Source organism: Mastigoproctus giganteus, chromosome 7 (assembly GCF_048544385.1).
Source record: "Mastigoproctus giganteus isolate SK-2022 chromosome 7, ASM4854438v1, whole genome shotgun sequence".
Taxonomy (NCBI): Eukaryota; Metazoa; Arthropoda; class Arachnida; order Uropygi; family Thelyphonidae; genus Mastigoproctus; species Mastigoproctus giganteus.
In genome coordinates this window covers 154,809,370-154,835,027 of record NC_143581.1, presented here as the reverse complement: position 1 = coordinate 154,835,027, position 25,658 = coordinate 154,809,370, and the positions used below count along the sequence as shown (strand labels likewise).

Below are 25,658 nucleotides of genomic sequence, written 5' to 3'. Positions count from 1 at the left end.
AGTGGAACACCCACTTTATGTATTTTAGTAGGCAGTCCATAAAACCTCGGTAATTGGCTTCCCGTAGCATGCAATGACCAATACTGTTCTTTAAAAATCTTGTTATTCTTAAGCCAACTGTATGCCATCTTATTAACCTGGTGCTCGAAGTTCAACAATGGATTTTTGCCCATAATCTTATAAGTTGTTCTGTCATTCAAAAGATCCAATGCCTTACTAAAATACACCTCCTTGTCAAGAACCACTGTTATCCTGCCTTTGTCTGCCGGTGGAACCACAATATTATCCTCCTGCCTGAGACCTTTAAGTGCTAATTTTTGTCTAGTGCTAAGATTGGAGGGAACTTTCTTTGCTTGACTTAAAATAGCTGCTGTCCTTGTCCAGATTTTCATTAGCCACGTCCTCAGGTAGCCTATTGATCGCTCTCTCGATGCCCATCGCTACTTTTTCTATGGGTGGTTTCGACGGAATCATTGCAAACTTAGTTCCTAGATTTAAAACTTCTTCCTGTTCTTGAGTCAATTGTTTACTGCTTAAATTAACTATAAAGTTACTAGCAGTACTATTTTCAATATTATACCTGGTCGTAACTTGTTCCCTAAGTCTATCAAACTTACCCATTTGCCTACATCTATAAATGTCAGAAATCTGTCCTGCTTTTGTCAATAAATGTAAATGTCAGAAATCTGTCCTGCTTTTGTCGATAAATGTAAATGTCAGAAATCTGTCCTGAGGACGTGTCTAATGAAATCCAGACAAGGATAGCAGCTATTTTAAGTCAAGCAAAGAAAGTTCTCTCCAATCTTAACATTAGACAAAAATTAGCACTTAAAGGTCTCAGGCAGGAGGATAATATTGTGGTTCTACTGGCAGACAAAGGCAGGGTAACAGTGGTTCTTGACAAGGAGGTGTATTTTAGTAAAGCATTGGATCTTTTGAATGACAGAACAACTTATAAGATTATGGGCAAAAATCCATTGTTGAACATGTAGTGCCATAAGATGGCATACAGTTGGCTTAAGAATAACAAGATTTCTAAAGAACGGTATTGGTCATTGCATGCTACGGTAAGCCAATTACCGAGGTTTTACGGCCTGCCTAAAATACATAAAGTGGGTGTTCCACTCAGACCCATTGTTTTGTTTATAGGCAGTCCCACATATGCATTATCTGGTTTCCTGGCCAAATTGTTGGCACCGATAGTGAGGCTCTCTGAGTTTAGTGTTAGGGACAGCAAGGCTTTTGTACATTTTATAAGAGAACAATCTATAGAAGAAAATGAAACCATGATATCTTTTGACGTGACATCTCTGTTTACATATATTCCAATTAACCATGGGGTACATTGTGCACACATGGCTTTACAGAAAGATGTCACCTTAAGTAGTAGGACCCAACTAGACGTGGAGGACATTTTTAAAGGTATAGAATTATGTTTATCAAGCACCACTATGGCGTTTTGTAACACTATGTATAAGCAGGTTCACGGGGCAGCAATGGGCTCCCCCATTTGTGCGATTATTGCTAATTTGGCAATGGAGGAGCTAGAGACTAGAATATTTAGTGATATGGTTCTCCCTATGCATCCATGGAAAAGATATGTAGATGATACGTTCTCAATTATTCGAAAAGGGAGTGAAAATGAGGTTTTGAATTTTCTTAATGGCTTCTCCCCATTTATACAGTTTACCTCGGAGGTGGAAGAAGGGGGGTTTTACCGTTCTTGGATGTGCTGTTCTACAGAGAAGGCCCGTGTTTAAAAACTAGGGTTTACAGAAAGCCTATGTGTAAAGGTCAGTATTCACACTATAATTCAGCTCAGGCATCACAAGAACAGTGTGATTAGAACACTGATAGACAGGGCTAAATCACATTGTAGCAACTCCGAGGATAGAAAGAAAGAGTTTGAGCATGTCACGGTGGATCTCCTGAGGTGTGGCTACCCCCAGAGGATCATAAATAAGTATATTCCAGGAGAACAGAGGAGAGGTGAGGCATTTATGCCAATAGCCACCGCATACATTCCATATTATCCGGGTCTAACCGAGCGAATAGCCCGTGTATTACGGGATCATCAGACACGCTGTGGGCAGCTGCCAGGACATAAGTTGCACACAGTGTTGTCACAAGTGAAAGATCCCATTCCAAAAGAAAGTGTAAGTGGGGTCATTTATAGCATTAAGTGTCCGGATTGTAGGTAATGTTATGTGGGGGGAACTATACGGTGTTTAAAGGATCATCTGGGGAGCACACGAAGGTGATAAGGAATGCAGATTATGCAAAATCAGCTGTGGCGCTGCATTATTGGGAGAAACAACATCAAATCTCCCCGGACAAAACTACTATCATTGACCGGGCGCATAGGTTTTGGGACTGCCAGTGGCTCGAGAGCTTGCGGATTAGTTCCATTGGGAAGAACATTAATAGAGATAGGGGATGAACGATTTCACCTGAAGTGCTCCCGAGCCACTTCTGATTCCGTTACGCATGAGAACAATGCACGTATTATTGAATCACGTGACATGTGCCATGAACCTGTAGCTATTTAAGACTGCACTGCAAAAATAAAGCGTACTGTTGAGAAAGAAGGCAGAGCCTTCGAAAGCTTCAGATTTTAGCGCTTGTAATTCTGTATATTTTATTGTATTTTATTGTATTCTTTTTCTTTTCTTTTTATATACTTATTGTAAATAGTAATTTATTGAAAATTAGTAATACCAGTTATTAAATTATTAATTTTTTTTTGTTTTATTATTTCAACGCAAGGTTGGTGTAAACTACTAAAAATTTAAATTGTATTTGCTATTTTAGTTATTTTGAAGAAGTTTATTATTATCTAGAATAAGACCTTTTGTGATTTTTATTAATGTACCTAGTTTTTTGGTCATATCTGTAGATAATTATTCCAGTTTAAACTTGAGCACCTCAAGCAAGAGTGGAAAAAATATTTGTGAAGACCAGTCATGAAATGATTCAGAAGATAAAACACTTTTGTTTTTATTAAAATCTTCATGGTCAGCATTACTTTACATTTCTTCAATTAGATGTTAGTGTCATTTTTCAGTCTGCTTTCCTTCATTACATATATCTAAATAAACGTATCCCCTACAGAGGATACATTTATTTGGCTAGCTCTGAGCCTTGCATTGCCCTAGATATGTCAGTGTTGGTCACTTTAATCACTGGACTTACTGTTATGTCAGATAAGCTTGACCTTAATTCTCTTCATAAACAAGCCCATTTCCATCTACCAATCTTATCCATTTTTTTTTAAATTGACGTATCTGTCACTATTGACCAATTATGATAAAAAATCCTTTACTTGTTCAAAATTCAAATTTTGAACAAGTAAAGGATTTTGAAGAATCATCACCGATAAAGTCAAAAGACCTAATAAACAACTTAGAGTTCAAGAGAACAAATTCTTTACTAGCTTATGGTTTTTGGTTTAAGGGGAAATTTTACCTTAAGGAAGGGGGATTAGTTCAGGGTATGTCATTGTATGTTAGGGAATAGAAATGACAGCAAAAGAACTACAACTGAAATAAGTGACCCATTATGCAATGGGTGATTAACTAACCTTCAAGCATCCATCGAGCCAGATCTTTAGACAGTTGGCTCAAAAGAGACAATCTTTCAAAATAATTTTTGGCATGAACATCACATCTTGTAAATAATAACTTGTAATATAGCATATCATAGTAGTAAATAAGTATCTTGAAGGTCATAATCACGTAGGTTGGCATATTTTTGCATTTAGTTAAAAATTTAGAAAGTCAGTAGTGTTATTTAAAAACATAATAGCTTAGTACATACTGCATAGCAAATTGCTTTGCATTGTTACACTCCTATCTTTTAGTTTGTGCAGTAATTTTAAATGAAATTTAATCTAGAATTGCCTCAAACAAGAGCAGCAAAGCAAAAAGCTCAAAATAGCCAGAACATTTTCATTTGGGAGAGAAAACTGTTGATAGCAGTTCTCTTGCAAATCAAAGCTATAAATGCAGTGTTCTGCTTCTTGCCATCTTTTCACTGTATTATCTCTAGTGGAACACGATACAGCCAAAGCGGATGTCTCTGTGTGCTTTCATTTCACAAAGTAAGAGAAGCTTAAACCAATTCAGTCAGTGTTCTCATGGGCTTATGTGTGGGCTTGAGAGAGAGGGTTGATGTCCTCAAAGAAATTAAAAAAGGGATCAATCAGGGACTTTACCACCCAGCATAATGCTGGAGACTACACATGACTGAATGAAATCCTCCACAGCAGAATGTGTTAGTTTCCACATGAAATAATTATTCTTGACGATTCTACTCTCAAGGAAACAGGAAATACATTTTGTAAAAAGGATAGGTGAAATAGACAAGGTATACCTGACAAGTGAAATGATGATGTTGTAAAATGGCTATCAGCTTTTATTATTTAGTATTTTAATATTTTTAGACAAAATAATCACTTTTAGTTGAATAATCATTTAATTCCTTTAATAATCATTTAATCTTTTAACTGAATAATCGTTTTAGACAGAATAACATGGGTTGGCATCAATCTCCTCCCTGAAATAATTTCAGATTCTCTTAGGAAATACGTTCAAAAACACAGATATGTGTTTTAAAAATTCTCATCATGCTCAGTTTTCAAATATCATAGGTTAATGACTAAAAACCAAGACCTATAATTGATTTAATCATCTTTTCATCTATTTTATCTATTTATTTTTTTTCTAGAACATTCAGGAGATTTCTAGAGCATTCAACAGATTTCTAGAGCATTTGGAAGCTTTCTGCAACATTAGAGAATGTTCCAGAATGTTCTGGAATATTGTTACATGTGAAAAAAAAGGTCAAGTATTTCTGGAATGTTGGTTCTAGAACCTCTGATGAAGTTCATCAGAAACATTGTGAGTCTTCTAAACTTCTCTACTGGTACATATGAGTCGGTTCCACATCAAGCAAGCAGTTTCAGAGAGTGAGTGATGAACAAGTGGTTTAGTGAATTAGCGTTTGTAAACAAGTGTTGTATGCATTAGTGTAAATCGTGAACTGTGTTTAAATTAGAAATCTTCTTCTTCCAGTCACATAGCTCCCTGAGGAGCTGTTGTGGCCACCAACAAATTCCTCTAACTGCATCGATCTTGTACTCTATGAGTGGCATTGCGAACTCTCATGCCCAGAAGGTCACTGATCCCATCCTTCCACCTAGTTGCGGGTCTTCCTCTTCAACAGAAAGTTTTCCCTCCTTGTGTGTGTCCAAAAAATTGAGATTTTTTCTGTTGATGCTATGAAGAAGAATTTTAGGCATGCCAGTTTTATTCAATGCTCACTCATTTGTTCTTTGATCAAGGTAAGAAGTATCTAGTGTTCTCCTGTAACACCCCATTTCAAGTATCTCAATTTTCTTTCTGTCAACTCTTCAGATTCCATTCTTCACATTCATAAGTAACAACTTGAAAAATTATCAAATCAATGATTCTCAGTTTCGTCTTCAGAGGCAGATCTTGATCTCTCCATAATTTCATAAGATCAGTGACCAAATTAGAAATAAAAATCTATAATTTTTTTAAATGTGTTCTTATGTGCGCATACCTCAACCGAGGCATCTCCGTAGCCAGGTGGGAAGGAGCAGCAGTTCTTGATTAGACTGGGGTTTGAGCCCGTCACCACCAAATATGGAGGATGCAGAAAGGTCAGAGAATGACCACCGCATATCCAGGAGCAATATGGCCTAAGTTGCTAATGCTCCTAAAAACTAAATAACAACAACAACAACCTCAACCAAACATGAAATATGTTGTCCTTGCCGAAATAGGCCTAATAGCTTTTGCTATGTTTGTGGAGAAGTGGTATTAAAATCACAGCACAAGCCACTGTCACAACTTGTGAGAAAAGACTATGAACTCCATTTTGGATGTAAGGTTAGAGATTAAGATAAAGTATAGGCTCCAAAGCTTGTGTTCAAGGACTTTAACAGGCTGGCTTAGAGGTAGTCATAAATTGATGCCTTTTGCTATTCTGATGATACATCAGGAACCTCAAGACCACATAAATGATTGCTATTTTTGCATGACCAATATTTCTGGTTTTTCTGGGAAATTCAAGCATAAAGTAGTGAGTATCCCAACATACCTTCTGCTCTAAGGCCAGTTTCCTCACGATGATATAGTGCCAAAGCCACCAGAAACTTATGGACTTGACTCTGATTCAAGATGGGAAAAGGAGGCTCCAGAAGATGCAGAACCCAGAACAAGTACAGATCCAGACTTTTCAACTCTTGATACTGCAAAGTTGCATCTAATCACTCAGGCAGAATTGATCGATTTGGTCAGAGGTTTGGACCTCTCCAAAACCAAGGCTCAATTACTAGGATCACAGCTTCAGCAGTGGAGCCTTCTTGAAAAGGCGTCTTTTTATAGGAAGAGGCAATCTAACATAACGACCTATTACTCCATGGATGGTGCTTTGGTTTATTTTAACAATGTCCAGGAATTAATGAAAGAGTTACATCTGGAGTACATCTGGGAGTAGTGGAGGCTTTTCATTGATTCATCCAAGGTTAGTTTCAAAGGAGTTTTACTCCATAATGGAAATAAGCATCCATGTATACCACTGGCCCATGCACTTCACATGAAAGAAACGTACAAGAGCATACAGGTTCTTTTGCAAAAAAATATGTTATCAAGAATACAAATGGAATATCTGTGCATGCTTAAAAGTGGTAGCTTTGTCGACTAGGTTGTAAGGTGGATACGCTGAATATTGCCGCTTTTTATGTGAGTGAGACAGCGAGTGAAGAATTGCCACTATGGGTAAAAAAATGGCCAACTATTCAGAAATCTGGCCAGAAAAATGTAACACATCCTCTTTTGGTGGATATCCTACATCCACCAAATTTTTTGTACATCGCTTTCACAGATAAAAAAAAATATCTATGAAAGCAATGGACAAAAGAGGAAGAGGAGGATTTTCCTCCAGTTTGAGGCAAAAGTTTCCTTGAATCAGTGAGGCCAAGATAAAAGAGGCAATTTTTGTGGGTCCTCAAATCAAACTGCTATTCCAAGATGAGGAATTCATTAAAAAAATTAAATGCTACAGAAATAAGGGACTGGAGTTCATTCGAAAACATCTTCTGGAACTCTATTTTAGGCAATGAGAAATCACAAAATTATGGTGAAATTCTGGATGAGCTAATTTTAGCATACAGAGAGTTGAGATACAACATGTTAAAGCTTCATTTCCAACATTCTCATTTAGACTTTTTTCGTGAAAAATTGGGCAGCCTCCAATGAACATGGTGAAAGGTTTTGCCAAGAAAATTCTCAAATGGAAAAAAGATACCAGGGAAAATGAAGTCCGAATATGTTGGCAGACTACTGTTGGAATCTCCTACGAGAGATGCCGGTGGACAATTATAAAAGGCAAAAAATTACAAAATAAATGTTTTCTTTATCAGATAAAGATTTTTGTAAATAGAATATGGTTAATAGATCCATTGTTCAATATTTAGTACTATATTTAACAGATTTGACTTTAATCCCTTCTCCCTTGGGTGTTACAGCAATATGGTTGGTATATTTGATTTCAGTAACATAAATTCTACAAGAATCACCCTGAATTTTAACAAGGAGTGAAAAAAATGTTTTTTTTTTTTGTTGGCCAGTGTGTAAATTTGTACGTACAGTATCACACGTTATGAAGCTTCAAATACTTGGGACTAAATACTTTATCCTTTAAGAATTCCCACAAGAAGTGATTACAGGGTGTTAAATCAGAGGAACATGATGGCCATTCAATGAAACAACATCGTCCAATCCACTAACCTGATAACTTTTTGTCTAAGTATTTGCTGACAATTTTTGTGTAGTAAGCTGGTACTCAATCCCTCATAAAAATAGCAACACTTAAAACTGATTTTGAACTGCATTAATGGAATGATTTTGTTTTTACAAGTCTTAGGTAGCTTTCTCCTGTCACAGTTCCCTCAAACAAAAGGTCCAAGAACACCACCTGTCCAAATTCCAGCTCAGAATTCCAGCCACTTAAATCCTGGTTAAAGATTAAATTGTGCTTGTTAAAAGAGTAATAAACAGAGTCATGGCAATTAACAGTTCCATTTAGTTTAAATGTGGCTTCATCAGTCCATAAAACATTATCAATGATGTCTGGGTTTGTGACACTCATTGCCAAAAACTGTTTGGCAAATTCCAGTATTCCATCTAGGTCATCCTCATTAAACATTTGTTGCAACAGTGGATGACAAACCTTGTATTTAAGTTCCTTTATGATTCTTTTTAAGTTTGTTTTAGTTATTTTAAGTTACAAACTTCGCTTTCTTTTGAGATTTTTATCAGACTTCTCTTGATGTTCTCTCAAAAATTCAAAATTGGGTGATGCCTCCGAGATACAAAGTCTGCCAGGTTTTGGTAGCTTGTGTGCTGTTTCCACTTCATCAAACTTCTTGCCAATTTGCTTTGTGGTCTTTATTGTATGTGCTTTATGTATAAAAATCTTCTTGAACTGGCATGTAACTTCTGCACCATTTTCATATTTTGCATGCCACTTTACAATTTCAATTCTCTCCTTCATTGTAAGCATGGGTGCCAGAAGCATGGTGCAAGGTGATGCAAATGCACCACCTTTGGATGTCAGAGTAATAAACAATTTTTAATATTCTCATTAATTTATTGAAACATTAAAACAATGCAAATTCCTCGTGTACAAAAAAAACATAAATATCAATTCAAATAATTTATCAAATCAAGAACAAAATTAAAATAACTCTTGCAAAACAGAATTAGACCCCGTTAATTTTCATGATTATCTTTAAATAAAAATTGCAATCTTCTGGGCTTCTCTGTGAATATAGTTTGATATAGTCGCTTCATAAAATCTTCATTGCCAATAATGAAATTTCACGCCTTTTATTTTTCACTCTGCCTGAATGCGCACACAGTCTGCACAGTACTTTCTCCCACTGATCATGAAACGTTAGCTTGGCTGTACACGTAACTCAGTCAAACTTGACTTAATTAAGATATCTCATGTATTCGAAAATTTGTTGAACAAACATTTATCTCCTCATGCACTGCCTTCAGTCTACACACGGTAGCACAGTAGTATCATCACCATCCTCTCCACACTGAGTGGAAAAGGTCCAGGTTTCAATCCCATCGATGACACGAGGAACTTTTATGGGCTTTTTTCACCCATGGTTGAGTTAGTCAGTCTCAGGCATAGATAGCAAGGTTTTTACCCTAGAAACAGGTTTTTCCATCCAGCAAAACAGGCATATCTCACATCTGGTGAGTATGGGCTTGGCACAGGGTCCTGAGATGGATATCATCATTCTTCTCTTTATTGATGATTCCTTTCTACTTCAATCTCTTTCTCTCTCTCTCTCTCTCTCTCTCTCTCTCTCTCTCTCTCTCTCTCTCTCTCTCTCTCTCAGGGTAACTCGGGAATTTTTTTTAGCTGGTGCAGCATAAACCTCAGGCTTCCTTACACCATATGGCCAATAATAATAATATTGACCAGAGAACACATGCAATTTACAGACACAATACACATGGGTATATGTAATAACTTACTGGGTGACCCTAATGTAATACAGCAGAACGTCGATTACCCGAACTAACTGGGACCAAGGTTGGTTCGGTTAATCAAATAGTTTGGATAATCAAACATACATGAGAATACCCAGTTTATACGAAACAAAGTGTATTTAGGCCTACAATTAAATTATTGTTATTGTATTTTGAAATATGAAGTGTTATAAAAAAATAATTGATTTAGGAAATGGTTTGTAAATAATAACAAAAACATTCTGAAGAAACAATGTATATTATATATCACATTTATTTTGAACTTACCTAATTGTTTTATGTGGTTTCAACTATAAATCACTTTTTTTTTTACATAAGCAGAAATAAACACAAGCAATTGCACATAAATAAGAGTATAATGAATCTTGGGAAGGTTGTTCAGCCTGCATTTTGTTCAACGGTTAATATGGATAAAAACTCAAGATAACATATTTTTTAAAATATGTAGTCTTGAATTTTTCTTTGAACCATGCGATATTGTCTTATTTTCGCAGTGAAATCTCTCATTCTCTTTAATAACAATATCTCCGTACAACTGCACTCAGACAGTTACTCACCCCATGCCATTGCAATTTCTAGCCAGTGAAGGCCTCTGTGCGAGCGGGCCCACTCCCTCTTCTTCGTCATCAGAATCACCTTGGTTAAAGTCAGTACATTCTTCATCCTGGATTAATGGAACAATTTCTTCTTCAGTTAAAATATGGATAACCAGGATCCTCAGCATCCTTGTTTAACCATGCCTCTGCATCATCTTGCCCACACTCAGAAAACCTGGAAATCCCTTGAAATAAAGTTACAATCTCACCTATGTCTTCATTCAAATCTTGCACATGTGTGACCATCTCTTCGGCAGCCTCACACGGCAGTGGCTTGCAGAAGACTGAGTAAAAGCTAATCCCCCCACCATACTCCCACCTTCACAACTGACAATGGTACAACACACAATAATGCAACAAGGTCATGGGAGACTATCCTGGGTCCTCACAATAGTTAAAGTTTGATTTTTAACTCCTTTAATGACAAATGAAGACTATTTCTATGCTATACTGCATATATCTTCAAATAAATAATCGGAAATGAATGCATTGAGCAGCAGGATTAATATTTCAGCATAACAACCAGTGCACTAAAAGAAGATACTGTAATTTTTTATTTGTGGGGGGGGGGGTGGTTTGGATAATTGACGGTTCATATAATCGAAGTTCTACTGTAGTTTTTTTTTTTTTTTTTTTTACCCCACCTTTCAAAATATCCTGCCGGTGCTCATGGTTCTTTTACTATGTTAAAATTTTCTGAAACAATAAAAAAAAAAAGATTATAAACTATTTTTCAAATAATTCATACATATTTATATCAATTGTTATTCAAAATATTTTCCTTACTTGTAAACTACCCTGTACTATTAAAAATTTTAAAAAAATCATATTATATATATATATTCAAAACTATTAGTTACTTCCATTTTCAAGGTTATACCAAAAATTTCTTTCAAATTCAGCACGCTTTGCAGTGCGTGGAATATGATGCTACATATCTTGTTTTGTGCAGTGTATGAGGTTTCATTTTCCTGTCTTTATAAAGTGAAAACAATAATAAAGCTTTCAAAAACAGCTAGAGTAAACCATAGATGTTTATTGAAATTGTTGGAGAAATAAAATAAGTAATCTGAAACTATAAACAAACACAGTGTTAATGCTTGCCCAGTACCAACGCTGCTCTTCGAGCAAAATGCCAAATAGTTGCAGAAACAGTGGCAGGTCACCTGATAGGTTCTCACACAATTTCTTTACAATAACCATAAGGAAATCACATCAGAAACTACTGCAATAAAATTTTGACTTTTCAGAAGGAAAGTAGAAAAATTTTCATATATTTAATCATTGATTAATATTTAACACAGGAATATTATTTTCAAAGATTGCCTGTCAGGCAACCCATCATACCACCAGGTTAAAGGCCTCTTCAATTGGAGCTATTATTAGATCTCGTTTGGAGGAAGTAAGCTTTTTCCAGTGAGTTATTCTGGTTTTTCAGCCCACATAGCATGCATATTAGCTTGTGAACATGTACACTTGTACAGGTGTATAATTCATAATAGAGATCATATGGGCTAGCATACCATATGAATTAGTGCACCGCAATCAAAGTAATTGACATTTTTAACTCCCAAAACAACCAATGAAATTGATAAGCTGTCACTTAAAAAAATTAATGAACTATGATATCATGGTTAGAGGAATGGAAAAGAACTCTCCAGTATAAAAAATCTTGATATATACTGATATACCCTTCGATCAAATGGAAGAACTTGATTGTGGCACTTAATGAAGAACACATTTAAAAAAGGATTGCAGTGTTCCAGCTGCAGAAGTGGCAGAGTGGTGGCAGTCTGGTAGTTTGTGCCCCCTTTATCATTTAGTTAGTTAGTTAGTTATTTGGTTTTTAGGAGCATTAGCAACTAAGGCCATATTGCTCCGGGATATGCGGTGGTCATTCCCTGACCTTTCCACATCCTCCGTATTTGGTGGTGACGGGCTCGAACCCCGGTCTAATCAAGAAGCATGTGCTATGCACTGCTGCTCCTTCCCACCTGGCTACGGAGGCGCCCCTTTATCATGATGTGATGTTGAGCCAGTAGTTTTTTTTTGTTTTTTTTTACATTTTTGGCACTCTTAAAAAAACTAGAATGCTGAGCATTGTGATAGCCTCAAGAATATTATCCTTCCAAAAGTAATGCAGTTTTATGGCACAAGAGCTTACGGATACAATGCTTCCTGCTCCAAAGCTGTGTGTAACAGCTTGATTTGAGGAGAATTGAGACTGATAAGGTAGCTTTCTCAGAATATCCATCTGAGCACAATAGAACTGCTGAAGAATAAACTGAAAAGACATCTGTGTAACTTGTCCATATGACCAGCATCACTTTTCCCAATTAAAAACTGTCTCATTAGCACATCACATAATTTGATGGCAAGTGTTTTGGCCAAAGGAAGCCCTACCCCTAGCTGATCTGTAAACTGTCTTTTTTCTTAGTTATCTTAAAACATATAATAATGTCTGTGATAAATAAATTTCTACTTTGTTCTCCCTCTCTTTATGAAATATTACTTCTATTTCTTGTATAAAATTCAGTTTGGATTCTTACATCTTGTAACTGCTTTCAGAAAGATGAACAGCCGGAAGATGAGGTGAATCTATATATGTACCTGTACTTTGTCTTCTTTATAATTTTTGGTTCCTTCTTCACCTTAAATCTGTTTATCGGTGTCATCATTGACAATTTTAATGAGCAGAAGAGGAAGATAAGTATCTTAATTTTATACTATGTTAATCATTTTTAATAATAAATTCATTATCAGGTTTGTGTATAATACTTAAAACAGATATGTTGCTCAGGAAGAATTGGTCAAATTATTAAAAGGAATAAGCAAATGAAATGGGTAATTTTTTTCATTTAAAGGCTGAGGCTATATAAGCTTTACTTCCTTCCACCATGTTTCCAATACCAATCTCAGTTAGCATATCACATAATTGCCAGCTGACATAATTAAATACTTAATGGGAAGAAACATGGCAAAGAAGTTAGTAATACTCTCTTAGCACCACCACAACTTTTATTAGTAACTGCATCACTTGTGATGCAATTACTAATAAAAAAACTGCATCACTTTTTGTGAATTTTGCAAATAATGCTTTTTTGTGCTGCATTGTGGGTTGCAAAAATGTTCGAAATGCATTTGTTAGATGGAATATATATCTCTATGAATGAAATCCAATAAAAAGACTCCACTTTATATACCTAATTGCCATAAATATCTTCCAAAGGGTAAAATATGTGTGTAATTAATGGAAATATGAGAAATCATGCAAATGGCAATCATGACAACCAAACATACATTTTATTGCATTTACGTGTACAAACTGAAATGACAAGTTAACTTAATAGTATTATGTACTGTAAATCAGCAAAATAATTCCTCGATATTTTTGTTGTTCCTCCTCGAGCTGAAATTACAGCCTTGCAACAATCTGGCATAGAGTCAATCAACTTCTGGATGTACAGTTGCCCACTTTTGTGGTACCACACCCTTACAATGCTCTCCTGCAGCTGAATCTTACTTGTTGGCTTCTTCCGAGCTATTTTAGATGACATTATGTACCAGCAATTTTAAACATGGTTCAAATCTGGACTGTTGTAGGCCAGTCCAATACTGTAATGCCAGCATTTCTGAGGTATGACTGCACCTTAAGAAAGAAAAACGAGGGAAAACATTGGTGTAAGTATGTTTTTAGCCTTGTGAGACAAGAAGATAAACTCATTATATCTAAATAGCATAAAACTTACCAATTTTGCTGTGTGGCAAGGTGCTGAGTCCTGTTTAAAAATGCAGTTTTGGATGTCTGTGTGGTGATCCCTAATAATGGGTTTCAGGCACTCCTCCACTCCAAGATAGCAGTGTAGGTTTCTGCATTCACTGTTCCGTTAATAAACTTAATTCACCCCACTCCTTTGCTTGTTAGCCAGGTGGGCAGGAGCAGCAGTGCGTAGCACATGCTTCTTGATTAGACCGGGGTTCGAGCCCATGACCACCAAATACGGAGGATGCGGAAAGGTCAGGGAATGACCACCGCATATCCCCGGAGCAATATGGCCTTAGTTGCTAATGCTCCTAAAAACCAAATAACAACCTTTGCTTATTATGCATCCCCAGACCATCTGACCGGCGGGGAACTTTACAGTTGGTGTTATGCAGTCAGGATGGTAAACCTCCAATTTTTGTATCCTGACATATCGCTTCCCATCCAAACTATGCAGGCTGAATTTCAATTCATCAGAAAAGATGACGTCCCATTGACCTTTTGTCCATGAAACATGCATTTTAGCCCAAGTCACTTCTTCCTCATTTGTTGGGTCAACAAAGGCTTCTTCTTGGGCCAATAGGCATGCAGACCACATTCCAAAAGCTATCTTTGGATAGTTCGTGCACTTGTTTCAACACTAGAGGCCATCTCAAAGTCCAGTTTTAGATCAGGAGCACTAGCATGGCAATTATGAAGGCATATCTGTTTCAAATATATCAATCTTGGGAAGGCATAGTCCTCTCTTACGGCCTGATCCAGGTATTCTCTTCACATCACCGGTTTCACACTTTAATTTTAGCACCAGTGATACTGTTGACTGGTGGCAGCTTATTTTATCAGTGGTAGCATGTGTAGAAAACCCTTCCTTGGACAGTGCAACAGCTACACTTTTTTTTTTCTTTGGTGTCAACTAAACATATGGAGCCATGCTTACACCTCTGCAAAACAGGATACTAATGAGCATGTATACCCTTCCACCACCATATTTATAGAAACAGCTGATGCAATACCTTGCAATTGCTGTGTGATGCAATACCTTTGCTTTGCAACAAACAAAATGACTGTAATCAAACAATATCTTATACGTTTCACTACAAATGTTACTTTTTTTAAAGTGATGCAGTTTTTTGTCTGCCACTGTAGATTTTCTAAGGTTTGTGACATAAAAGAACTGAATATAACAACAAACACAAATGGGGTTATTTGATTACCTTAATGTAATATTCATGACTTCAAGTTTTATTAAGTACAGTCACAGACATTAGCAATCCTTAATGAGCATATAAGATTTAAAAAAAAAAACTGTAAAATCAATGTCTTTTAATCATATATCATATCAGTTTAAAGTTTTTTTATGCAGTAGAATATAGACAAACAAATAGATATGAAGCATGGCTATTAAATGCAATAAAATAAATATAATAAAATATTTTATATCTTACAAGTACCCATCAAAATAATTGCCTTCGGCTTGCACACACTTCCATACATTTCTTTCAAGCACAGAAATATTTCTGGAAGTTATCGTCTGTAAGCCCTTTTAACATTGATTGTTTTTTTCTGATGTCTTGTCTTAAGTGGACTGAAAATGGGTTCCCTCAAGTGCACTTTTCAGTTTAGGGAAGAGGGGAAAAAAAGTAACAAGGAGCTTAGTCTAGAAAGCAGAGTGCATGTTCACACACAGGGATTTGTTCTTTGGCCAGAAACTGGCAAACAAAGAGCACATCATGTACTGGAGCATTGTCTTGATAGAGCATTCAAATATCCTTCCACAATTCAGGTCTCTTCCTTTGAATATTGTCATGCAGCCTCATCTGAACTGCAATGTAGTATGTTTGATTGACAGTCTGATTTAGTGGGACCTATTCAGCTATAATGATTTCTCTAACATTAAAGAAAACAAGGAAGGATGTAGATTTGCTTGAGCGTGTACAGAGAAGAGCAACACGATTGCTGAGGGGAATGAAGGTATTCTCTTACCAAGAGAGGCTTAAGTTCTGCAAATTGCAGTGGCTGGAGACTAGGCACCTGCGCGGTGATCTGATTGAGGTCTATAAGGCCTTGAATGGGTTGAGCACGCTGAATTCTGATGGGATCCTTCCACTTGTTCAGATTACCAACCTACGGGGACATAAGTTCAAATTAAGAAAGGACAGATGTAGAATAGATGTGCGGAAATTTGCCTTTAGCCAGCGGGTGGTTAATTGCTGGAACAAACTTCCATCTGTCGTTGTAGAAGTTGATAGGTTAAATAAATTTAAGGAGGAACTGGACAGGCATTTGGAGGGAATGGTGTGATTTTTTTTTTTTTTTTTTTTTGGCTGATGCTGCATAAGCTCCTACACTTGCTTTCTTGCATCATGTGCCACTACTACTACAAGAAGCATGGTTTTCATTTTTGATTTTAGCATCCTTGCCCCTTTTTTTGTGTGAGGGACTGTTTTGCCTTCCATTGCATTGACTGTCTTTTAATTTCTAGGTCATATTGGAACAGCCAACTTTCATCATAAATAATTACAGTACTCAGATTCTTCAATTTTTTTCCAAAATATCTTCACAAACTTGGAGTTTTCTCATTCTTTGATGTTCATTAAAAATTTCTGGCACCATCTTGGCACACACTTTTCTTGTGCCTAAATTTTCAGTTAATTCGTCTGTTTCTTTGTCCATATTGAATTCTAATGCTTACATGATTATCATTTCTAATCAGTGTCCTTACCCAGTCCACATGTTCATCAGTTTTTGTGGATACTGGTCAGCCTGATCATTCACCATGTTCCACATTCTTTCTTCTAAAAATATTTTATGCATTTCAAATACACAAGCGCTTGACATAGTATCTTCTCTATAAACTTTACATAAGAACTCATAACTTTCAGTTGGTGTTTTCTTTATTTTTGTTAAAAATCTGAGATTGATTCATTATTTGATTCTTTTGTCTGTCATTTTTGTCTGTTTGCAAACTACAAAAACACAAGGTAATGAAAATCTGTCTCACTGCAAAGCAAATGAGCTTGTTGGAACGTGATTTGGCAGAAATAGGGGACGGTTCAAGGTCAACTGCTGTGGCTTTTGTTTCACAGGTGGCACTTGATGTGTAGTAGCTGCATGCATAGTCTTGTTATTTAATAACCACACATTGTATAGGAAGGAATCACATTAAGAAAGTTATTGGTTCAGCAAAATCAGGCAAAATCTAGTGATACAAACTTAAGGTTTAGTAAAAATAACAGGGAGCTAAAAATTTTGTGATAACTGAGAAGAAAGTGAAAGAGAAATTTCTGAAGCTACATATAAAAAAGGCACGTGGGGTGGATGAGATCTGTCCAATTATATTAAGGGAGGCAGCAAAGAAGGTAAGGCAACTGTTAGCCATAAGTAGGAAAGCATTATTGGATTCAGGAGAGGTCTCTATGAACTGGGGATGTGAAAATGTATCTCCAATTCACAAAAGGGGATCAAAAGATACCATGAGTAATTACAGACTTATGATTAAAGAGGCCTGTGCACTCTGGATTCATTATTATTATTAAATTACAGTTGCTCAGAGCGAAACAGATACAAAAATATAGATTGTGACAGGTTTAATAATAGGAAATACAGTAAACCCCCGCTATTCGCGGTATCTGTATTCGTGGTTTCGCATATTCGAGGTCGCTGATTTAATATAAAATGAAACCTAAAAAAAATGTGAATATTAAAGCGCCGTGAACATTTTCCGCCATAAAAAACATGGGCGTGGCTAAAATTATCTTTCCCGGTAAAAAAGCGCTCAGTGGGTGGGGGGGAGGGGTGACAAAATCGCAAGCGTGGATGTTTCTCGCTAATCCTTTTAATTTATATGCTTATAAATTGAATAAATTTATCGATTTATAAATTGATATGCTTAAAAGTGATAAATCTACCATTTTTCAGTGTAAAACAGGCTTTTTCTAGTGTGTTAATAGAAGAAAGTGACTTTATTATGGACAAATTCTTTCTAACCCGTACAAAAATATGGCTACGAATAACAAGGGAAATGTGAAAAGATCAAAGAAGGTGATGACATTAGCGAATACAATTGAGTTATTAGATAAAATTTCTAATGGTGAAAGTGTCTCCTCAGTGGCAAAACATTATAAAATCAATGAGTCAACGGTACGATCAATCAAGAAATCGGAAGAAAAAATCCGCCGTAGTGTCCGTGAAAAAGCGCTAATTGCTTCAAAAATTTGCTCTGTAACTCGAAGTTAAATTAGAAAAAATGGAAAAGGCTTTAAATCTGTGGATAGAAGACGGAACTCATAATAAAATTCCGTTAAGTTCACTCATCATTCGTGAAAAGGCAAAACCCCTTTATCAACACTTTAGCGAAACTGGTGATAGCATTGGCAGGATAAGTTTTTTAGCTAGCAAAGGCGCTGGTTTGAAAGATTTGTTTGAAATTTCTATAAATATTACATTTAATATTAAATTGTTTCTTATTTTCATGTCAATGTCATATGCTTGCATTTTACAATGTACTGTCTGTGTACATAGTCATATTATGAAGGCACATATAATGCATACATAGACAAAATTTTAGACTAGTTTTTCTTATATATTTCGTACTTTGGAATGGAACCCCTTTATTACTATGGGTGCCATAACTCAGTATTTGCGTTTTCGGTATTCGCGGCATTCCTCAGAAACGCAACCCCCGTGAATAGCGGGGGTTTACTGTATACATATATTAGATTAGATACATACAAATAAAAGCTTTCTGTTGTTTAGTTAACCTTCTTCAGTTGAAATGAAATGACAGTTAGAATGGAGGCGTGTACTGCTAATTGTTGGATGTTGAAGCCTGTGGCTGTGATGTATGTGGACGTGGCCAGCGTTTGTCAATGAACAGGATCGTTGTTTCGGTGATAGGGTGGACTTGACAACCACTAAGTTTGTCTCGAGACTCCTTTCTCCCCTAGTAGGCAAGACCACCAACACCGTCTCCAACAGTAGTGAGTTCAGAGAAAGTATCCGTGCCATATCCATCTCACAAGATCAAGTTATGGCATCGTTTGATGTAGTTTCACTTTTTACTTCCATCCCAGTAGAACTTGCCATCACATGTGCAAAACAACTCTTAGATAGTGACAAAACTATTGGCAGCAGAACCAAACTAACACCAGGCGATATCTCCACCGCCCTCAGACTGTGCTTAACAAGCGGTGCAATCATGTTTAACAACTCCATTTACCAACAACTATACGGCACAGCCATGGGTTCCCCGGTTAATTCGGCCATGGCAAACATCACGATGGAGGAATTAGAGGGTCGTGCATTTACAAATGTACCAGATCCCATTGCCTTTTGGTGTCGCTATGTGGACAATGTGTTCGTAGTTATCCCCAGAAATTCAGGTGACCGAATCTTAGACCACCTCGATTCTCTGTCACCTTTCATAAAATTCACAATCGAGCTAGAGTCGGACAACACCATACCATACTTAGACACCCTTGTCCGGTGCGAGGGCACGTGCTTGAAGATAACAGTCCATCATAAACCTATGTGTGCTGGCCAATTTATCAACTTCCGGTCAGCACACGCACATAGCCATCTTCTTGCCACTGCACGAACCTTACTAACTCGTGCCTGGACACATTCTAGCTCTGTAAATGAGAGGCGCACCAAAATCGCTAAAGTCAAGGCGGATCTTGCGAGGTGTGGCTATCCCATCAATACTCTTTACAGGTGTGACCTATAGGCATGCGACTGCATAGCGACCAACAGAAACATCCAAGGTGATGACTCAGCCACGAGTGCCTTTATCCCATACTACCCAAACCTATCACAACAGGTCTGTAGAATCTTAAAATCACATGGGATAAAGTGCATACAACTCCCAGGCAGAAAATTATGATCCCTCATCTCTAAAGTAAAAACACCTGTTCCCACCCTACTGCAAAGCGGATTGGTCTACCGCATTTTTTTTTTTATTTATTAATTATTATTATTTAGTTATTTATTTTATTTATTTATTTATTTTTTGTTTTTATCATTGTTTTGTTCGGATTTTTTTTTTTTTTTTTTTTGGCTGGTGCAGCATAAGCCATAGGCTTTCTTGCACCATGCGGCCGTTACTAATACTAATACTATCTCTTGCTGTGACTGCACTAGCTACTACATTGGGGAAACTGGGAGATGGCTCGAAAAACGTCTTTCCGAACACAAAAGAGCAATCCGCTCAGCAGATGTGGAGCACTCAGCTATTGCCGAACACATTTGGGCAACCCACCACGACATTGACCCACACCGCGATGTCGTGATTGTGGATAAGTCCTGCCATTATCTGCGCCGCGCCTGGTTGGAGTCGTTAAACGTCAAATGCTCCAATACCTCAGTGAATAGGAACAGTGGTTGTCAAGTCCACCCTATCACCGAAACAACGATCCTGTCCATTGACAAATGCTGGCCACATCCACATACATCACAGCCACAGGCTTCAACATCCAACAATTAGCCATGCACTTCACGTACAAGATTGGCAGTACATGCCTCCATTCTAACTGTCATTTCATTTCAACTGAAGAAGGTTAACTAAACAACAGAAAGCTTTTATTTGTATGTATCTAATCTAATATATGTATATTTCCTATTATTAAACCTGTCACAATCTATATTTTTGTATCCGTTTCGCTCTGAGCAAATGTAATTTAATAATAATAATTACAGACTTAGCTTAACTTCTGTACTAGGAAAAATAATGGAGTCACTGGTTAAAATAATGTAGGACCATCTAGACACAAATGCAGTTATACTGAAGTCATAGCATAGATTTTGTTAAAGGGCAATGCTGTCTGACCAGTCTGATTGGATACTATGATGCAATAACAAAGGAACCAAATTCAAAAAATAAGTTTGATATCATATACTTGGATTTCAGGAATGCTTTTGATACTGTTGCACTTAAAGGATTGCTGTTCAAATCGTTGCAGTGTGGCATTAAGGGTAAGTTACTGCTGTGGATAAAGGATGGTTAAGTGGGGGAAGACAGAGTGGTTATTAATGAGCACGGCCCTTAGTGGACTAATGTTATTAGTGGAGTCCGCCAGGATTCAGTGCTGGGCTCGTTGTTGTTTTCTATATTTATTAATCATCCTGATGAAGTGGTATAACTGTCCCACCGAATACAGAGGAAATACTGTACCTACCCCACAAAAGGCTGGTAACCTATCAGGAGGACATTCCAAATATTTGAAATGAGCTCAGAGGTGAAAACTGCATGGATCTCGAGGATAATGACCTAGGCAATGGATATAGGAATATGATTAAGGATATTAAAGTAGCAACCTGGAATGTTAGGGGAATAAATCAAACTGGATGAATTAATCATGGAATTAGAAAACAGAAATATTGATATAGCAGTTATTACTGAAACAAAAAAGAAGAATAAAGGATCTAAAGAGAATAGGTAATTTCATAATGATATATTCAGGTGTACCAAATGAAATGTGGGCATCATCAGGAGTTGCAGTTATAATAACAAAACAGAAAGGAAAAACAAAATATTAGATTACTCTTGGATATCACCCAGAATGTTGAAATTGAGACTAAAAATTCTTTCATATACAATAACAATCATTGGCTTGTTATTGTTTGTTATTTGGTTTTTAGGAGCATTAGCAACTAAGGCCATATTGCTCCGGGATATGCGGTGGTCATTCCCTGACCTTCCCACATCCTCCGTATTTGGTGGTGACGGGCTCGAACCCCGGTCTAATCAAGAAGCGTGTGCAATCATTGGCATCTACACACCAGTATAAGGATGAAACATTGATGAAACTCTAGAATTTTATGATGAATTACAAGAGATCATAGACCAAACTAACAAAAATGAATACCTTGTACTAGCAGGAGATTTTAATGCAAGAGTTGGTGTTCAATCAGTAGACAAATGTATAGGATCAGAAGGCGAACCAGTGGTGAACAATGACAGAAGATGTTTGAGAGACTTCTTTATTTTTAATAAACTTAAAATCACAAATACATTTTTCGGACATAAGATAAATTCACAAATTAAAATAGACATTCATAAATTCACATAGGAAGCAAGAAACACAACTAAGAAATTAAAAATACATTAGAAGATGAAAGCATGAAATTACTGTATGAAAATTGATTGATAGATAAACTCAATTCATATGAGAGTGATAATGTTGAGGAAATCTGGCCAAACATAAAAAAAAATCAATTCTGAGAGCTGCTGAAGAAAGTCTTCAATACAAACCTATTAAAAATTAAAACTGGTTAAGAACTTAGAATGTAAAATTGAAACAAATAATCAATGAGGGAAACAGGCCTATAAACTAAAGATCTACATTTACACATAAAATATAAAAAGCTTAGAGCAGAAGTTAGAAAATTAATCAGAAGAATCCAACAAGATGACTGGGATAAACAGAGAAGAGGATCTACAGAGAAGAGGTTTCAAAATTTTTAAGAAATTACAACTAGACACAAATGATCAAATAAAAACCAACTCCATTTCTCAAACAGAATGGAAGAAACACTATTCTAAACTGTGGTATAGTCCTGGAACTAAGGAAGAATTGGAAGATGAATCTGTGGTTACTGAAGAAATTTTGTAACAATGGATGAACTGTTGTTGTTGTTGTTTTGGTTTTTAGGAGCATTAGCAACTAAGGCCATATTGCTCCGGGATATGCGGTGGTCATTCCCTGACCTTTCCGCATCCTCCATATTTCGTGGTGACGGGCTCGAACCCCGGTCTAATCAAGAAGCGTGTGCTACGCACTGCTGCTCCTTCCCACCTGGCTACGGAGGCACCTTATGGATGAACTATATTTAATATTATAAAAACCAAAAAAAGCCCAGGCATAGACAATTTGAGCGTTGAACTATTTAAATATGGTGGCACCTTACTGAAAAATGCACTATTAAAATTATTTAATATCATATGGCATAAGCAACAGATACCCAAAGATTGGGAAGCAGAAATAGTAATCAGTTTATACAAAAATGGCTCCAGAAATAACCCTAACAACTACAGAGGGATAAAATTACTATCAACTGCATCAAAGCTATACTCTAATATACTAAAAAACAAACTTGATAAATATAGTGAACAAATTTTAGAAGAAAAACAATGTGGGTTTAGAAAAGGAAGAAGTTCAACAGATCCATTTTCTCATTTCAAGAAATTTTGGAAAAAAGAAGAGAATTAACTTACCAATGTTTCTTCTATTTATTGATTATGATAATGTAAACTGGGAAAAACTTTGGCAGATTTCACATGAAGAAAATATACCAATCCAACTCCGGAAAGCAATACAAAGCCTATATAAAAATTCAAAAGCTTGCATAAAATATAATGGCCAACTATCAGACACAATTAACATCAATAAAGAAGTCAAACAAGGATGTGGACTACCACCAAATTTATTTAATATTTACATCACTAAAATTATTAAAGAATGGAAACAGTTAACAACAGAGTACAGTTGAATAACAGGAATAAAATCCAAACTATGCGCAGACAATCAAGTTATAATTGCAAAATCGGAAGATGAACTACAAATAGCAGCTAATGAACTAAATAAATTAGGCAAAAATTATGACATGAAGATCTCCACCTCAAGAAACATGGGATTATGTGGAAAATAGAGAGTTAAAATTGATATTGATGACAAAATAATAGAACAAATATCCGATTTTATCTATTTGGGAAATTTAATATCAGATGAAGAGAAAAACATCCACACTAAACTAAAAAAATATAACAAAATGAATGGTATGATTAAATGCCATTTCGGTAAACAAATGACAACTGAAACAAAATTTCAGGTAATAAGACTTGGGTAATAATAAAGATGCACAAAAACTAGAAGCAGCACAAATGAGATTTTTAAGACCATTACTAGACTCTACAAGACTAGACCATCAAAGAAATTCAGATATTCATCAGAAATTAAAAATAGATAATATAGTAATGACATAAAACAGTACCAGAAAAAATGTATCAGTCATATAGAAAGAATTAACCCAAATTGGATCCAAAAATTAGCATTTAACCTACAAGAAAGAGAGATTTGGGCCGACCAAGGCAGTGATGGCAAAATCAAGACCTACAATGGAACAAGTCTTAAAAGACTTAAGCCAAATTAAAGTTCATGATGATGATGATTGAGGAAGGCAAATCTGGCTTAATATCTAAGTTTGCAGATAATATTAAGGTTGGCAGGTTGGTTAATGACAGTAATCTGGGTATGCCACTGCAACAGGATGTCCTCCATAGCCAAGTGGTCAGGAGTGGGAGTGCAGTACCACACGATGTTTGAGTAGACAGGGGTTCAAGCTGACTGCTAAATGCGATCAGTATGCCAACCCGCACTGGACAAGCATGGCAGATTATGGTCCATTTCCCTCAACATGAATTGTTGAGGAGGCTTCCATTCTGCAGTGGGTTGATAATGGCTGCAGTTTGCTTTACTTTTACTGCAACAAATCTAGAAAAATTAGACAGATGGGCTAAGAAATGGCAACTGAAGTTGCTTCACTTCTGAAAATTTCAGCATCTGGCAAATAGGCACCTGTGAGAAGATCTGACTAAGACGTTTAAGGCTTTGAATGGATTGAGTAAGCTCAATGCTAATGGAATTCTTTCTCTTGCTCAGATTACACACGGGGATGGGGGGGGGCCATAAATTCAAATCGAGGAAGCATAGTTACAGGATAGATATGAAGATGTTTGCCTTCAGGCAGCAGGCGGTTGATTGCTGAAACAAACTTTCATGTGGTTTTGTACAAACTATTAGAGGGAATGGACAAGTGATATGAAAAGTTTTTTTTTCTTCTTTTTTTTTTTGTTTGTTTGTTTGTGATGCTGTATAAGCTTACTTTCTTGCATTGTTTGCAATTACAGACAGTAATATCATTTGATACTACTAGTAGTCAGTCTCTGAAAATCTATGATTTTCACAGACTGGTTGCTAGACAGTCCACTGGATCAACCCTATTAGTATCTCTTTTGGAGGCATCTGTATGAACTAGTGTATAATCTTGCTACATCTAGTCTGCCAGCTTATGACCAAAAGAGGTCTTTACTGTGTATGTGAGGGTAGCATATATTGATATCAAGTAGCTGGGTATGTTCTTGCTGTATGTGTATGCCACACCCAAATATTTCATCAATTCACACAGCATGTTCCACACCCAATTTTTACCTCCTCTATATCAATACAACATGAATAACCTAACTAATGGAACAAAGTTATCTAAACCTTCCAAAGAACTTCTAAATCAATTCACAAATATGTGTAGTTTCAGTGTTAATAATGTCAATTTCTGCAAAAAAAATTTATTCAAGATCTGTATCACTCATCTAAACAAAACTAATTATTCATTCTACGATCTGATTTGATTCAGTGATGGTTCTTGAGCATATGTCCATTCTTGTATATTCCTTGTCAAGGACATTCTCATCATGAAACTTTTCTTTTTGATCAATCTGGCTTAAAGTATCTTTATCCAATTTTTTTCAACTTTTTCTACTGCCATTTTTATTCTTCCAATTCTCTAAATATTTCTACAGAAGTTTTTGACATCTTTCCTTTAAAACTCAACTTTCTCCAATCAAACTTTTCTAACAGTCAAATAATTCTTAGTGATCTGAATGTTCACAATTCCTGCTGCCTTCAGCTTACTAATTGAATAGTTCCACCT

General features: G+C 36.3%; 1 protein-coding gene across 1 annotated transcript in view; it reads left to right on the top strand.

Annotated features, from left to right (window-relative positions):
* The window catches only part of LOC150083272 (sodium channel protein para-like), a 1,345,866-nt gene that overhangs the window by 1,243,162 nt on the left and 77,046 nt on the right, over positions 1-25,658 (top strand). Inside the window, exon 30 of the mRNA XM_090377950.1 lies at positions 12,761-12,898. Coding sequence (XP_090234076.1) covers positions 12,761-12,898 — 138 coding nt within the window. The remainder of the gene's footprint in view (positions 1-12,760; positions 12,899-25,658) is intronic.